This window comes from Anoplophora glabripennis, unplaced genomic scaffold (genome assembly GCF_000390285.2).
Source record: "Anoplophora glabripennis isolate ALB-LARVAE unplaced genomic scaffold, Agla_2.0 scaffold322, whole genome shotgun sequence".
Classification (NCBI taxonomy): domain Eukaryota; kingdom Metazoa; phylum Arthropoda; class Insecta; order Coleoptera; family Cerambycidae; genus Anoplophora; species Anoplophora glabripennis.
This window is the reverse complement of record NW_019416693.1, coordinates 288,848-305,409: the sequence shown is the minus strand read 5'-3', so window position 1 is coordinate 305,409 and position 16,562 is coordinate 288,848. Positions and strand designations below refer to the sequence as shown.

The 16,562-nt window shown below is 32.9% G+C and overlaps 1 protein-coding gene across 1 annotated transcript in view; it reads right to left on the bottom strand.

Annotated features, from left to right (window-relative positions):
* Positions 1-695: 695 nt before the first annotated feature.
* The window catches only part of LOC108910196 (protein takeout-like), a 28,843-nt gene continuing 12,976 nt past the window's right edge, over positions 696-16,562 (bottom strand). The window contains exons 2-5 of the mRNA XM_018714736.1: positions 15,866-15,958; positions 13,772-13,919; positions 13,577-13,710; positions 696-1,121 (exon numbers count right to left, since the gene is read on the bottom strand). Of these exons, the coding sequence (XP_018570252.1) occupies positions 820-1,121; positions 13,577-13,710; positions 13,772-13,919; positions 15,866-15,958 (677 nt within the window). The 3' untranslated portion in view covers positions 696-819. The remainder of the gene's footprint in view (positions 1,122-13,576; positions 13,711-13,771; positions 13,920-15,865; positions 15,959-16,562) is intronic.

Genomic DNA, 16,562 nt, shown 5'->3' with positions numbered 1-16,562 from the left:
AAACCCTACATTCACCATCTCTTCTAAATACTCTGTTTTGTTTCCAACCGATTTCTTCTTAAAAAGTGCTATCAGTCTGAGATGTTTTTCAATATATACGTTCTTTTTTACAGCCAAAGTAGTTTTTAGCATGGAGAAGTAACACCAAAGTAAGGAAGGTTTTTTGGTTTTAAACTTATCAGTGAAATAAGCGATTAGAGTATTTTTTTCTTAATGTTTAGTGCGCTTTTTGTGTGAAACTGTTGTACTCCTTTTCATACCTTGCCCTATACTTTTCTGGCAGTAAATCTTCTAAGATTTATTGCCAGATTTCTGATATTTTCCCTTCACACTCTCGATTCCATTTGTTTTTTTCAAAATTAAGCACAGGAAACAGTAATAGAGGCGTATAACAATTTAAAACAAATATTTTTTAAAAAAGCGCTGTTTTAGATAAAGTATTCTACATAATACTTGGGTAAGTAAATTTTACCACACACATTATGTAATATACTATTAAAAAATGTATTAATGCTGCGAATAACAACAGCTTTTGGTAATAATATTTTAAATGAAAATATTTATCTTTAAGAATATTTTTCTGTTTTTGCTACACACTAAATAATAATAAAGTTACATTGCTCCTTACTATTTATTCAGTACTACATCCCATACTCTTCACAGAATATAATAATAGTTTTTAGTTTATGTTTATAAGTATAATTTACAGAATTATGTTTTTCCACGCCATGAAACGACACTTTTTGAGATTTAAGAAAAAAACAGAGTTATTTCAGCTAATTTGAATACGCTACAACTTCTACATCTATTTCATAGTCTTTATTCCAAGAAAATATCGCTAAGAGCCACTTGTGTAAAGATGCTGTTGGCACGATCTTGGAATATGAGTCCGAAGCTTTTCTCGTATCCTTCTCTGACATCTGTAAACACCTCGTCCCAGTTGTCGTTGAGAACCTTGTTCATTTCGTCGCCTAGCTTGGAATCACCATCGAAAAGGTTGTCGAATTTGAAGATGACTCGTTCAGGTCTCAAGGTGACTGTGTAGTTCTTGAACGACCAGAAGCTTTGTCCCTCTTTCTCAAGCGGTTCTGCGACTACGGTGTGGTTGATTTCGGTGTTTACTAGAAAAAGTAAGATATTAATTTCATTCATTTTCACTTGCAATGTCGCTAAAGGAAAATTAAAAGAGACCGGGACTATTTTACTAAAAATTCAATTTTTTTTTTAAATATTCAATTATCTTACTCGTACCTTACCTAAAAATATCACTTTTATTGCGATATTAGCAAAAGCAATTGATAGAGTGGGTTAAAAAAACGCCAAAACAAGTAAAAGGTAACAAAGGAATATACAGGGTGTTAAAAAAAGACTGTAAAATATTTCAGGAGGTAATAGTATGAACCAAAATAAGCAGAAAAGTCTTAATAAACATGGGTCCGCAAAGTAACGGTTGCGGAGATATGGACCAGTATTCGTTTTTCAAACATTTTATTTTATTAGGAATAAACCGACAAAGGAAGCTTTTAACAAACAAAAAACAAAGTTGCAGAAGATGTTCAAAGTGCCCTCCGTCCATTTCCAAGCAGGCACGACATCTTCGTCTCAACGATATTCGAACTCTTTCGAAAACACCCTCCTTGGTTTGGATTTCTTGACACTTTTGATTAATCCGTAGCTGCAGCTCTTCCAGGCTATTTACAGGAGTACCATACACTAATGTCTTCAAATATCCCCAAACAAAGAAATCTAGAGGGTTCAGATCAGGCGATCTTGGAGGCCATAAAACAGGTCCGGCCCTTCCTACCCATCTATGTGGAAAAGTTTGGTGTAAATGCTCTCTAACGACCATGGAAAAATGAGCTGGAGCACCATCATACTGGAACCACATTTGTTGCCTCTGATTCAAAGGAATGTCTTCCAAAAACTCATACAGTGGTTCTGCAGAAAGTTGAGGTAAGCAGCGCCTGTTAATCGGTTTGGTAAAACAACAGGACCTAGAAACCTGTCACTTACAATACCCATCCAAATGTTTAATGAAAAACATGCCTGATGTCCAGATTCTATTAGAGCATGAGGATTTTCGTCGGCCCAAATATGCGTATTGTGAAAATTAAACACTCCATTTCTTGTGAACCCGGCCTCATCAGTAAAAAGAATGTTTGCAAGAAAACGAGGGTCTTTAGCATCGTGACGTAGAAACCAGCGGCAAAAAAACAAACGTGCTTGATGATCATTTATTGGATTTAAGGCCTGTACTCGTTGCACATGGTATGGATAAAGCAGTTGCTCGTGAAGGATTCTTCAAACAAGAGGACCACTAATTCCTACCTCGGCTGATATTCTCCGCACACTCGTACCTGGATTCTGCTCTACCAGTGCTAGAATTTCTTCTTCTGCTCTTGGAGTGGATACCGACCTTGGTCCGGATAAATGGCACTGTTTGCTCAAGGAACCGGTATCACGCAATCTTTGGTGAATTCTTCCAAACATGCGTTGTGAAGGAATCTGGCGATTTGGATAAGCGTCAAGATAAAGACGTCGCGCTTCGGTGGCGTACCCATTAGCACGACCATACATGAAATGCATGTCTATTAATTCTGCGTTAGAGTAACCAGCCATAGCGAAAGAAAACTTGTGCACTGAGAACAACTGTCAAATACGTACTGTTTATTTTACTAAACATCAACCAACTATTATAAGAAAATACACAACGTTTTTGCAAAATAAAAAAGGGGCTAAAAAACATAAAACATTCCATATCTCCGCAACCGTTACTTTGCGGACCCATGTTTATTGAGACTTTTCTGCTTATTTTGGTTCATACTATTACCTCCTTAAATATTTTACACTATTTTTTTTAACACCCTGTATTGGGGATTGCTTTTTTTATATTGCTTGTACCAATGGCGATGGCGGATCGTGACATTGTGAACAGGTGAGGCCCGTGGCTTTTTTACTGGGTGGACAAGAAAGAAAAAAAGAGCGCCATAGGCAAACATTTTTAAATTTTCAGGGTCAAACGATTAAACGCATCTGGAAACTTTTAGTTTTATATTTTATAAAAAATAATACGCAACTATTTGGATATTTTATTAATCCGCTTTCAAATAATAGGAATAAATTTCCACGTCATTTTTTATTATGGAGATCTTCGCCAATAGCCCTACAATAACCGTAAATTAAAAAATTATTTTATTAATAATAATATCAGAACTTTCAAAATTGTATTTACAATAAAATTAAGTAACAAAAAAAAAAACAAAGTGATATATTTACCTAATAAGTTAACAAAATTGTTCGTATTTGGTTTATGAATATTAAAAAATATGAAAACAAATTTTCATAAAGTAGCCAGCTTATCTATTTACATATAAAACAACACCGCCAGCTTTTCGTTTGCCCCCACACACAGACACTTTCTACCGAGACACTTGTTGCAAGAATTGTTAAAACTGGGCAAAACAATTTGTATGTTTCCGAAAATACCATTTTAAATTCCCTGTAAAATATTTCTATCTTTTTTTGAACTTCTAAATTACGAAATTGTTCGTTTCTGTACAAAATATTAAGTTCGTTTTTCAACCTATATATTTCAAAAACGTTTGGATACATTTGTAATAGACATTCAAACGAATTTTCAGGAAATTTGTTTACACAAGTATTCGGGACATTTTGAGCAAAAAAATTTATATCATGTAAATTCCCAAAACGAGTAGGTACTTAATTATGGAGAAATATATTTCGAAAATATTTCTAATTCGCCGCAACTTTTGCCCTTTACTTGATAGTCTAGTAATATTTTTCGTGTAATTAAAAATATTTTTTAATTTTCATAATAGTTTCATTATTAGCTATGTAGGTATTTGATAATATAATAAGTATCTATTAAATTACGTTAAATTTAGTCTTACTTTGTTTTGTTGTAAGGAAGTTGTTTTTTATTTGCTTTAAATTAATACCTGCCTTGTTCTTATCCTTAAAGCCTTTGTACCATAGCTGTGCAACTAGCATTGCCAGATTCGCAACAGGGAGGGGATGGAGCTTGTCCAGACACACGAAGAACGGGGTGAGGAAAAGGAAGTAACTTTAAGTTGGTTACGTTTGTTACAAGTTTTTTCACTATGTAAAATCTAGTGTCTTTAAATTTTTTACTAACTTTATCACACTGAAATTCACGACTCACGTTTGTTTAGCATGACGTTTTTCTTGATTATATTATGTATTTGTAGTAAGTATGAGAAAAATATTGGAAGTTTTGGCAAAAAGGTAAGTAAATATTAAATTGAGTTTTCCAATTAAATATAGTGAAAAGGGTTATGTTTGTTTACACACAAAAGGAAAATATTTATTATTTATTTATGATGTCAAAACATTCATATTCTTAAAAGATTGTTTTTTCTCCGTCAACTTTCCATTTTGTTTGTGTGTTTAGAAAACAGGTTTAACAGAAAATATAAAGTTTGTGAATAGAATTGTTTGTTTGTATGCAACATTAATAACCGCGCCATTATTCCATGGCTAGAAATTAGCCTCAATGATTTGGAATCGAGGGGATTATCCCTCTTTATAACATTAATAACCACATTAAAATTGCTAATAAATACTGTTTTATAAATTTTGCAGTTTTTTTTATGTTTATTTAAACGAGTAAAATACGATTTTACCATTATAAATCGTAATATCGTATATATTTTTTAATATTAAAAGGAAGTAGTATTAGGGTCGTATGACACTATGCTAAAATTATAACTAATTTCAGTAATTAACTAAGAACTTTTTAATCTTGCATAGTATCATACAGAAACTGCTACATTTTTGTTGCAATTTGTGGATGATACTATGCCTGATTAAAAAGTTCTTAATTAATTACTGAAATTAGTTCTAATTTTAGTATAGTGTCATATACGACCCTTAGAATGTATTTTCAGAAGCCCGCGCAAATTGGCATCTGTTTTACCGGCAGTAGATAATAAAGTAATCATCATTATCGTCCCGGCTATCTTTAGTTCCATTTTTTTGGGCGGCCAGACACAGTGAGGGAGCCAGTTGTTGTCTTTTAATGTCAGTGGTGTTTCGATTTTGGTATTATGAAAACGACCTTCTTGTATTATATGTTTTGTGCTTTGTACTATCCCTCACGCTGACATGAGACACTACCCGTGTACTATGCGGCGTATACGTTAACCACGAACTGAAGCTACAGCAAGTACAAGCCGTTTTAAGCGGGCCTCAGTTCCCTTCCAAGAAAAAAGATGAAGCATATATTATGAACATAACAGTTCTTCAATAAAAAAAATGGGGTATGGTGCAATAAGCTCGTGAATTCCAATGTTTTTTTTTTCAATTTCTGATTTCTCAAGTCGGTTTGAAATTCCGGAAACTGGTTTCTAGAGGAGTGACTTGATGTTAGGGTCAATACACGAACTGGTTCGAGGATACTGACTTCAGATTCAGATTGCCATCGATTGAGACCACTTCAATTGTATCGAAATTGTATTCTAGTGACCCTACAAAACCAGAAAACTATGCCAAGTTGTATCACGTTGACGATCTTGTGTTAAAAATAATGTTTCAGAAGGCAAGACGTAGAGTTTTAATCAATTTATATATGAGACTGTGGTAAAGTCCGAAGATCGATCGTCTCTCAAAGATCGTCTCTGAAAGTCATAGGAAGGGGAATCTAGTTGTGGTAGTGATGTGACTCAACAGCTGGTTACATATACTTCTAATTTGAACATATACGTACTGTGGAAAAGAAGCAAAAGTTATGGAACTAAAGGAAAAAGAGTACTGAAATACTTGGTGTCACAATTCTCATTTTTTTCTACTTGCGTTGAGCCAATGTTAAGAAAAATGGACCAAAATTTGAGACAACAAAAGTGCAGAGGTGATCGTATCTTTCTTTCAATGAAAATATACTTTGTCAGTAAAATGGCACTAAAAACTTTCTTAACTGAGTTGTCTAGAAGCAATCACATTTTGTAATAAAGACATGGAAGGTGTGAATATTGCGGATCAAAAAATAGCTTTCTATTATGAACCAAATAGAGAATCTTCAGAATGGTAGGGAGAGGCGTTTTATACCTATGGCAATAACCTTTTAGATCGATAAAGAATAAAAGATAAAATTATAAAGATCTAAAGTAAAAGTCAACCATCTTTTAGTGGTTAGGTTAATAATAATAATAAGCTTTATTTTCCTCAAAGACAAAAGACATTGTATAGGAATAGTCATACAGCAAGATACCTTAACCTACTTACTACATACTAAAATAGTTGCAATTTCAACATACATTAATTAGAAAAAAAAAATTCATTCAATGTATAAAATGTACTGTTTACCAGATATCGGTACAGCCTATTTTTAAAGATTGTGAGACTTTGTGCTCTTTTTATATCCAAACACAATTTATTATAAACTTTTAGGCCCAGATAAAAAGGTGAATTTAAAGACACATTATATTTAAAAAAAGGAAGGTGGAAATTTTTATTTTGTCGAGTGTCTCTGTTATGTATATTTTCGTTCAGTATAAAGTTAGAAACATTTTTGAAAACATATACAGCAAGTTCAAAAATAAACAACGACACAACAGTTAAAATATTAAACTTTCTAAAAACATTTCTGCATGACATATGACTGGGAATTCCCGCCATATTCCTTAAAATTCGTTTCTGGACAACAAATACATCCGGTGATAAGGTGGAATTTCCCCAGAGGACAACTCCGTACCGCAATCTTGAACTGACTTGGGCGTTGTATACTGTTATTAACTGTGACAAGGTTAACACAGGTTTTAAACTTCTTATCAGATAGCTGACGGAATTTAGTTTTGATATCAGCTGAGTGCAATGAGACCTCCATGTCAAGCATTCATCGATCGTTATTCCCAAAAATTTTATATCCATCTCCCATTTCAATAAATCTGAGCCATTAAAAGTTACATTAATATTGCAGCAATTTTTTTGTCGGTTATGAAACCTAATTACTTGAGTCTTATTTGTGTTCAGAAAAAGATCATTAGAAGCGTACCACGCACCCACATCTTTCAGTAAAGCATTGGTTTTGAGCCGCAAGGCCTCGTCTGAGTTACCAGAAACCAATAATGATGCATCATCTGCATACATGACGGACGAGGCATCAGAAACAACTTTGTCAAACTCATTTGTATATAGTAAGAAAAGGACAGGGCCCAATATAGACCCCTGAGGAACCCCCATATTAATATCTACCCGCTCAGAACTAACCTGCGACAAAACGCTGTTACCCGAGTAAGCGAGACAAACATATTGTTCACGTTCTTTTAAAAAAGATGCCACCCAATCATTAGCAACTCCTCGTATGCCATAGTTATAAAGTTTTAAAAGCAACTTCTCATGATTGACACAATCGAAAGCTTTACTAACGTCACAAAATATACCAATGGGGGACTCGCCCACTTCAATATATTGTAACACACTCTGGTAGAAGTCAAGCAAGGCAGTACTAGTCGACTTCCCAGACTGAAAACCATGTTGATGGTCAGAAAAAATTTTATGTTTTGCAACAAATTTCAATAACCGTTCCAAATAACAATATTCAAACACTCTAGAAAAGGCCGGCGGGACTGTAATAGGTCTATAATTTTCCATAGATTGTGGATCGTTTTTCTTATAAATAGGAATGACTTTCCCCACTTTTAACATTTTTGGAAAAGAACCTGTTAGAAAGGATAAATTAACGAGGTAAGTGATTGGTTCAAGAATACAATCCATAACCTCTTTAACCAGGAACATGGGAATGTCGTCAGATCCAGAGGAATGTTTTCGTTTAAGTTTATATTTTAGTAGAGAAAATATTTCCTCCTTTACAAAAGGTTCCAAAAAAAGTGAACAGCTTTTAATATGAAAATCAAAGTTGAAGGGTTTACTTGTACGTATATTATTTGTTATATGGATAGGAGCATTTTTGAAATAATTATTAAAACACGAAGATATGGTAAAAGGATCTTCACAGAGTTTACCATCCAACATAATATTTTTGTTATGATGTACTTTATTTTTATTTGAAAGCTCAGATATAATACCCCAAGCAGCCTTGCCTACATTATCAGAGTTTATAATTTTATTTTGGTAATATTCTTTTTTAGTTTTCTCAATTAACTGCATGTGAGCTTTTCTAGAAGTCTTATATTTTTCAAAATTTTTGGGGTTATCAAATTTAAGAGTATACAACTCTTTCAATTTTACACTGGATAGTTTAACCTCGTCCGTCACCCACTTCTTATTGGTTGTAGTACATTTATTATAGAATTTTTTTAGTGGGAAATGTTTATTAAAATAAAATATGAACACATCAAAAAAGGTGCTAAATGCTTTGTCAATAGTAGGCACGTGATACAATTCTGACCACAACTCTTTTTGCAGATCAAAACGAAAATTTTTTATAGCATGTTCAGAAAAACTCCTTCTGAACTGGGAGGTACGTACAGCGTTACAATTCTGGCTACTGGAGGACTCAAATAACACAGTTCTATGATCTGATATAACATTGTCCAAAACACACACTAAATTATTTTCGATGTTAGTGAATATATGATCGATAATGGTTGAAGAAGTGTTAGTTACACGGGTAGGCCACCTTACCACCGCAAACAAATTAAAATTACTGAGGACACTGCACACTTTATTAAAATCATTAATAGTCCTAGAGCCCAGAGTAGAATCCAAATTAAAGTCACCAGTTAAAATTATACTTATGCCAGGCTTATACAAATAGTCCATAACAGCAAACACTCTGTCAATAAATAAATTTATATCACCACTAGGTGATCTATAGCAGGACATGATAAGCACAGTGGATAGGTCTGTCTTCCACGAGGTGCAGCATATTTCAAAATGTCTGTCAATACAGAATTGGCTTAAATTGATAGAATGAGCATTCAAACTACTTCGTGAATATATGGCAACACCACCTTTTTCAAATGTATTTCTACAGTAATAACTACTTAAAGAAAAGTCACTGATATATTTAGCTTTGATTGACTCATTGTTACAATGAGTCTCTGAAAAACACAAAAATTTTATTTGATAAAAGTTTGAGATATCAATTTCTAAAGAATTAATCGATTGTGCATTCAAACTCTGAACATTTAATACAAGGACATCAGGGTTAAATATCATTTTATGGATTTCATTGGTGCTACTTTTTGAAAAAACTTACTTATACAAGCGCCGTCTGGCCATATGCTTGGTTGCATAGCTTTTTTAAAGTTTGTCTCATAAACAGACACTTTGAAGGAAGAGTACAAATTGGGGTGTTTGGGTTTTATAACTTCACAAATCACTTCTGGAAACGACACTTCAAGTAGTTGGCACAAATCACTGGGCGAAGTTTGGTTATTTATTCGGCTTACGTGAATATGAACCATTTTTTTGACTCCTTTAATGGAGGTGTCCGTGTTGTTTCCAATAACCGTCCGTCGGCGACGTCTAGATTTAAAAGGAACTTTTTCCCACTTTTCCTGCTTAGCTGGTTGTGTTGGGTTGTATTCGTGTTGGGACATAGGGCTATTGTCATCAGTAGCCAGATTAATTATATCCTGACACTTTAATTGAGTTTGTACCTTTAAGATCTCGGCTGAAACTTGACTCCTCTGTAAATTGGGATTTCCTTTTTTATTATTGACATCACTCAGTTCATTGACATTAACCTTGGGTGGGTTTTTGTTAGGTGTGTTTTTAGGTGTGTTTTTAATGGTTTTTACTTCCTCTTGTTTTTCCGATAGCCTGGCTTTATATACAGTTTTTGGTATATCTTTTTGTAGATTCCCATGAGGTGCTACTGATAATTTATTTAGGAGATCGATTTGCACATTTAGCAAATCAATTTTCTCTCTTAATTCAGAAATTAAAGCGTCTTTCTGTTTGATAATATAAGTAAAGATATGCACATCTACCTTATTATCTGAGTTTGAGACTTCCTCCATGGCGTCAAAAAAGGCTGCTTCCACGTCACTGTTATGAACACTTTTGTTTTCGCAACAAATTAGAGAAGAACGATCTTCGGAAACCTTAACATAGGAACAGTATTTTGCACAACTAAAATGGAATACATTGTCGCAGTTTCTGCATTTAATTCCATTTACTAATTTTGATTTACAGCGTTTACATGTGAGAGCGTTTTCACTGCCGTCCGCACCGAACGACATGATATCGAAGTGTGATCGTGAAGGTTATTGTTTCTATTGAAATTTACAAAACAACAAAGAATGGTGGTAAATGTTGAAGATCATCTTCTATTTCAAACTCCAAATACAACATGTCATCATTGTTCGAAAAAACAAAGTTGTTTAGTATTCTAACAATTGGAATCCTTTCTACAATTAATGTCACAGTAAAAAATTACTGTTAGACAAAAGTGATACATATCCTTGGAAAGGGGTCAGGACAATTTTTAGTCGCGTAAATAATGACTGACAACTCCTATTAATTATATGCTGAATTATAATATGTAACTTGCAACAATGAATTAACTTAAAGAAAAGCCAAAGAAATTTGTATGTTAAAGTGTGTATAAAATTTTTATTAAATTCTTAGCTGAGCGCTTTCGACTATGTAGTCATCATCGGAGCTATTCCTAAAATATCAACAAGAGGTTGAAATGACATTATATAAAGCAAAAATTTTGAACTTACGTTAAATTTTAGATACCAAAAAATATTTAGGAAACGTTGAAAATCTTAATAAGTTCGACATAACAATATACAACATTAAATATAACATCAATTACTGGTAAATAACAAGAGAAAGAAACAGAAATTGACTAACAATTGTCGAACACGTGGAGTGAAATAAAGTGAGGTTAAATGTTAAATGAAAATGAAATTGAAAATTGACATTCTACAATTACGGATTACCAACTAAGTGAAAACAAACAATTTTTAAAGTAAAACCACCAATATACTAATAACAAAATATCAGATATGAATTAATGAGATTCCCAAAGATACTTGAATAAAGGTTTAAAATTACAATTTAAATTGACTTGAGTATTAACACAGTTATTAGGGTTCCTTTTAATTTCTCTTAGAATTTCTGTCTTCCAATACATTAATTTTATGAAAATCAAAATTTTTATGAATATTATGAAGAATTTTGCTATTGTTTAAAGGTGAAAATTAATGGTTAGTAAAATTAATATGATGCCCAAAGGCTGACTTTTCATTTGATGTAAGTAATCTTTTCACTAACGTTCCGAGAGATGAGGCAGTAAAGGTTGTTTTGGATATTTTAGATTCTAAAAAAATATGTATTAATAAAATTGCTTTTGTTTCGGCCTTGTTAAAACTGTGTTTGTTATAAGATATTTTTTGCTAGCTGATTTATTTTTAGACAATTTAGAAAAGCAGATTCTTAGTAATAATGGTAATTTGAGCTTTAATAATATTTTTCATTGGTCTAGATATGTAGATGATATTCTTGCATTTGTGACAGGTCCTCCTATAGTCATTGATAATATTCTTACTGATCTTAATAAACTTCATTCCTCTCTTAGTTTTACATTTGAAATTGAATATAATAATGAATTAAATTTCTTTGATTTAAAAATTTTCAAACATAATTGCTCTTTAGAATTTTCCATATATAGAAAATCAACTCAAATTGATCATTTAATTTCAAGGCATTCCAATCATCCTTTTCAACATAAAATGGCAGCCATTCGCTGCTACGTTCATAGATTGTTAAATATACCAATGTCAAATTTAAATTTCAATAAGGAAGTGCAGATATTGCAACAATTATGTATTAATAATGATTTTTCTCCTGATATTGTGCAGAGAACTATTAATAGAATTTTGTTTCAGAAAAATAGAAATTTAGCTTTTCATTCACAAAATGTTAACATTGATAATAATTATAATTTTAGACCTTTATCTTATTTAGGTAGTATTTGGGATAATATTTCAAAAATTTTAACTAAAAGTATTCCTAATCTAAAAATTCCCTTTAAAGTAAATAAGTCAATTTGTTCAAAATTTTCAAAAGTTAAAGATTCACAGGATAAATTGTCAAATAGCGGTAGGTATATATTTGTTATCTTGTAATGATTGTCCCGTCACCTATGTTGGTAGAACCATTAGATCATTAAATATTCGTATTAATGAACATTTAAAAAGACCTGAAAAGTCAGCTTTTGGGCATCATATTAATTTTACTAACCATTCATTTTCACCTTTAAACAATAGCAAAATTCTTCATAATATTCATAATAATTTTGATTTTCATAAAATTAATTTATTGGAAGACTTAGAAATTCTAAGAGAAATTAAAAGGAACCCTAATAACTGTGTTAATACTCAGTCAATTTAAATTGTAATTTTAAACCTTTATTCAAGTATCTTTGAGAATCTCATTAATTCACATCTCGCGCCATTATTCTATGGCTAGAAATTGGCCTCAATAATTTGGGATCGAGGGGGATTATCCCTCTTTATCCTGCCTCATCTCGTGTAGGCCTGGACAGCCTTCGTAGGTGGGCCCCATCCGTCGTCTACCCCGACCGCAAATGCGGCCGGTGTAGGCGCTTTGTGGAACCTCCTTTTGTCCTGGCTGGGCCCCGTCGGCTAGGGCCCTTTCTTCTGGCGCTCTTCTTGCTTCGCCGGCTCCTAATTCACATCTGATATTTTGTTATTAGTATATTGGTGGTTTTACTTTGAAAATTTTTTGTTTTCACTTAGTTGGTAATCCGTAGAATGGTAGAATGTCAATTTTCAATTTCATTTAACATTTAACCTCACTTTATTTCACTCCACGTGTTCGACATTGTTAGTCAATTTCTGTTTCTTTCTCTTGTAATTGATGTTATATTTAATGTTGTATATTGTTATGTCGAACTTATTAAGATTTTTAACGTTTCCTAAATATTTTTTGGTATCTAAATTTTAACGTAAGTAAAAATTTTTTGCTTTATATAATGTTATTTCAACCTCTTGTTGATATTTTAGGAATAGCTCCGATGATGACTATGTAGTCGAAAGCGCTCAGCTAAGATTTTAATAAACATTTTATACACACTTTAACATACAAATTTCTTTGGCTTTTCTTTAAATCACCGAAGTGTGTACTCAAGATACAGTCGTTATTTTTTAATGAATTAACTACCAAAAAGGTTAACAAGTTAGTTGTCCTATTCTTAATGAAACTGTGCATAATCAATATGGCTGGACAAATTGATAAAACGATATTTTTTATTTCAGTCGCACTAGTTAGTCCGTCATTGCAAAATCTCACGTTATTCGAGCCAGGTTTAGCATTTATCTTCGTCCTATTTTAATGTCAATATTTGAATTGTCGACAAATATTTGTTTGAGGTAAATACCTACATATGTCCTTGTTCTTTTAAAAGATCACTAGTCATCGAAATAAGGGACTAATTTGTTATCGAAACAAAATATTGGTTTCGATGATTTTTTCCAAGCAGCGCGATATTTGGGGAACCAAATTTATTTTCAGTATGTCTTCAAGAATTATTTTATATTTTGAAGAAAATCCATGTTAAATATTGAAAAGTACTTTTCAATATTTAACATGTACTTACTCAGAGTGACATTGGAGGGTCCACTGCCTACAACGGGCAAAAGCAAAATCTGTCCTTCCATGGAATACTGTCCTTGCAGTCTGAGTTCGGGAGTGATGAATCTAGCGTACATTTCATTCTTGTCGAAATCGATGCTGTGAACGCAATTATCATTTTTTTTTATATATCCGTGTTTTAAATACTTAGTACTCTTACTTTACCGACACCACTTTAGATCCAGTCAAGCCGTGCAGTTCTACGTCTTTGAAATGTTGGACTACGTTGACGGGACCTTTTCCTTCGTCTATTGTCAGTTCGGGGATGTCCATAGGGTCCAACCTCTTCAGGCCCAATTCCGTTAATCCTAAATTATAAGTGGATAAAAAATGTAATTATATCTACCTGTATGTATAAAATACTCTGGATTGTTAATTCCATTTGCAAGAAGGCTGTCGGAAAAAAACAGTCCCAATAAAATGTGAAACGAGTTTCTATAGCATAGAATACAAGATACGAGTATTTCTTTGAAATATCTTGTATTTTTTAACAATTTCAATCTTGGGTACGTGTTTTTATGTTAATAGTATTACGAGGCGTATCCACAAAGTAAGAGTACTCAGTTTTTTTAAAATCGAAACGGTAGTACATTTATGAAAAATTTGCATATTCTGAAAGGTACAACAAACACTATTTTACGACCTCAATGCACATTGTGAGCCAAGCGATGACCTTTCTGATAGCTTTGTCAAAAAAATCACCGCCGCCTGCCTTTCAGGCACATTGTTTCACGACAGTGTGGACCTCATCGTCAGTAGAAAATCATAAACCACCCGTAAACACCTTCAGAGAAGAAAAAAGATGAAAATCGGAAGGTGCCAGGTCAGGGCTGTGAGCGGCATGGTTGATGATGTTCCAAGAGTTTGTGGCGTTGGCTGTGTGGGGGTGTGCATTCTCATGCAACCAGCACACTTCCTTCGTTAGCATTCCCCTTCTTTTGTTCTGTTTCGCCCTCCGTACTGTTTTCAAGGTTTCGTAATACCACGCAGTATTAATTTGCTCCCTCCTGGGGCAAAAAGTCAATGGGGAGAATCCATTTACGGTCCCAAAACACAGTTGCCATGATTTTTCGCACCAAACCAATGGCTTTGAATTTTTTTCGCCGATGGTGAAGACGGATGTCGCCTCTGCATTGATTGTCTTTTCATTTCAGGGGTGTAGTGAGCCACTCACGTTTCGTCGCCAGTCACAATACAGGATTCGGAATAGCGGCACTCATTTCAACAAGCCACTACAACAACAGTTTTCAACAGACTGAGACAAACGAGGGCGCGTTCTGCCCCCAATACTCTTGAATTTGAATGCAGTGTTGCCACCTTTGTTGAAAACAAAAACCACAAAGCATCAGATTACTTTGTGAATATGCCTCGTAAGACATATCATTTTGGATTTTTATTTTAAATAAGTATTAATTATAGATGTTTCAATGCATGAAGTAGTTGTTTCCTGCAATATCAACTTGCGTATCAAAAAAGACAGTTTAATTTCATTAGACAGAAATTGTTTTTTGATATTTTTCTTTTAATTTACTCGAAATAACTTAATACCTTTGTAATAAAGGGAAGAACACATGAAATTTATTAAAAAAATAATATTACCAATCAGTTTTGCGTATAAAAAATCATATAGGCCAGTTTTTGCTTTAATTCCTGTAACGGTAGGGTGTCAAGAAAACGTTTGTTACGAAAATATTGAAGTTACTGTTTATTTTTTTGGTTACGACTAAAACAATTTCGTTCAAATTTGGTGCTTAGCTTTAGTTTTTGATTTTCCACATATTCCCATCCCATTTTTTTTTCCAAGATATATCAACTTGGACTTACTCTTCCGATAAAAAGTAAAAACTTTACAAAAATGTGTACCTGGTTCATTATTAAAGTTGCCACGTCATTCGTAAATGGAATAAAATATTGATAACACATTGTTTTCAACTGTTTCTGAACTATATATTTTCATTAATTTTAAAGGGCCTGTATCCCGAAAACGAAGTTTTTCAGGACATATATTTATATAAATTATTTTATTAATTTGTGGCGGAAAATTCGCCGTTAAATCCTGTCCAAGCATTTTTAATAACACTCTGTATAAGTGAATCTTTCTTTGCGATTAAAACCACAAACACTAATGAAAATTAATGCACATTTCAGGCTTCAGAGAGTTGATTGCACTGCATTTTGCAATACAACTGAGAGCTGTTCTTTAGAACTAACTGGTTAGTTTTAACAGAAACAATTTTAAGTAAATTCTACTCACCATCTTTCAGTTTTTGTATGGCGTCCTCGATGTTGGCCCTTAAACATTCTGGCATCTCGGGGTCACTTTTGCTGCATCTCCCGAAGTTACTTGCTAAAAAAAATCTGCATTAATTTGGTACTTCTTCAAGTATATACAGGGTGGTTTGATATGACAAAATGATAGGGTTTGGCAAAAATGTCTGTATTTCTAGTTTTTATGTACTAGAATTTTACACACAAAAAGCTGAAAAATAAAACCACTCCTCCGATTATTTCAAATTTGTTCAAATAAAATTGTGACTTAAAATATAGAGATCATTTTTTCAGTAAGCTTTTAGAGTTCATAGTCCTAAAATCTGTGAGAAAATAGTAAAATTTGTCAGGAAATTGTTTAGGTATTGACTAAATAGGGCAGGCAAAATTTTGTCGATATTTTAGTTTTGTAATATGAAAATCCAAAACTTAAGAAAAAAAGGTATATTGAAAATCACAATTTTCGTGGTCCTTGTTTTAGAAAATCAAGCGTTAGAGACCTTTTAGATCCATATTTTTTGAGACATGACTGAAATTCTCCAAAACCGTCCACCCTGTATATGGTACGTGCATACGGAAGCTATTATTACTTTACAAAACAATTTTCTAGATCGACTAATATAATAATAATAATAATAATAATAATAATAATAAAAATAATAATAATAATAATAATAAGAATA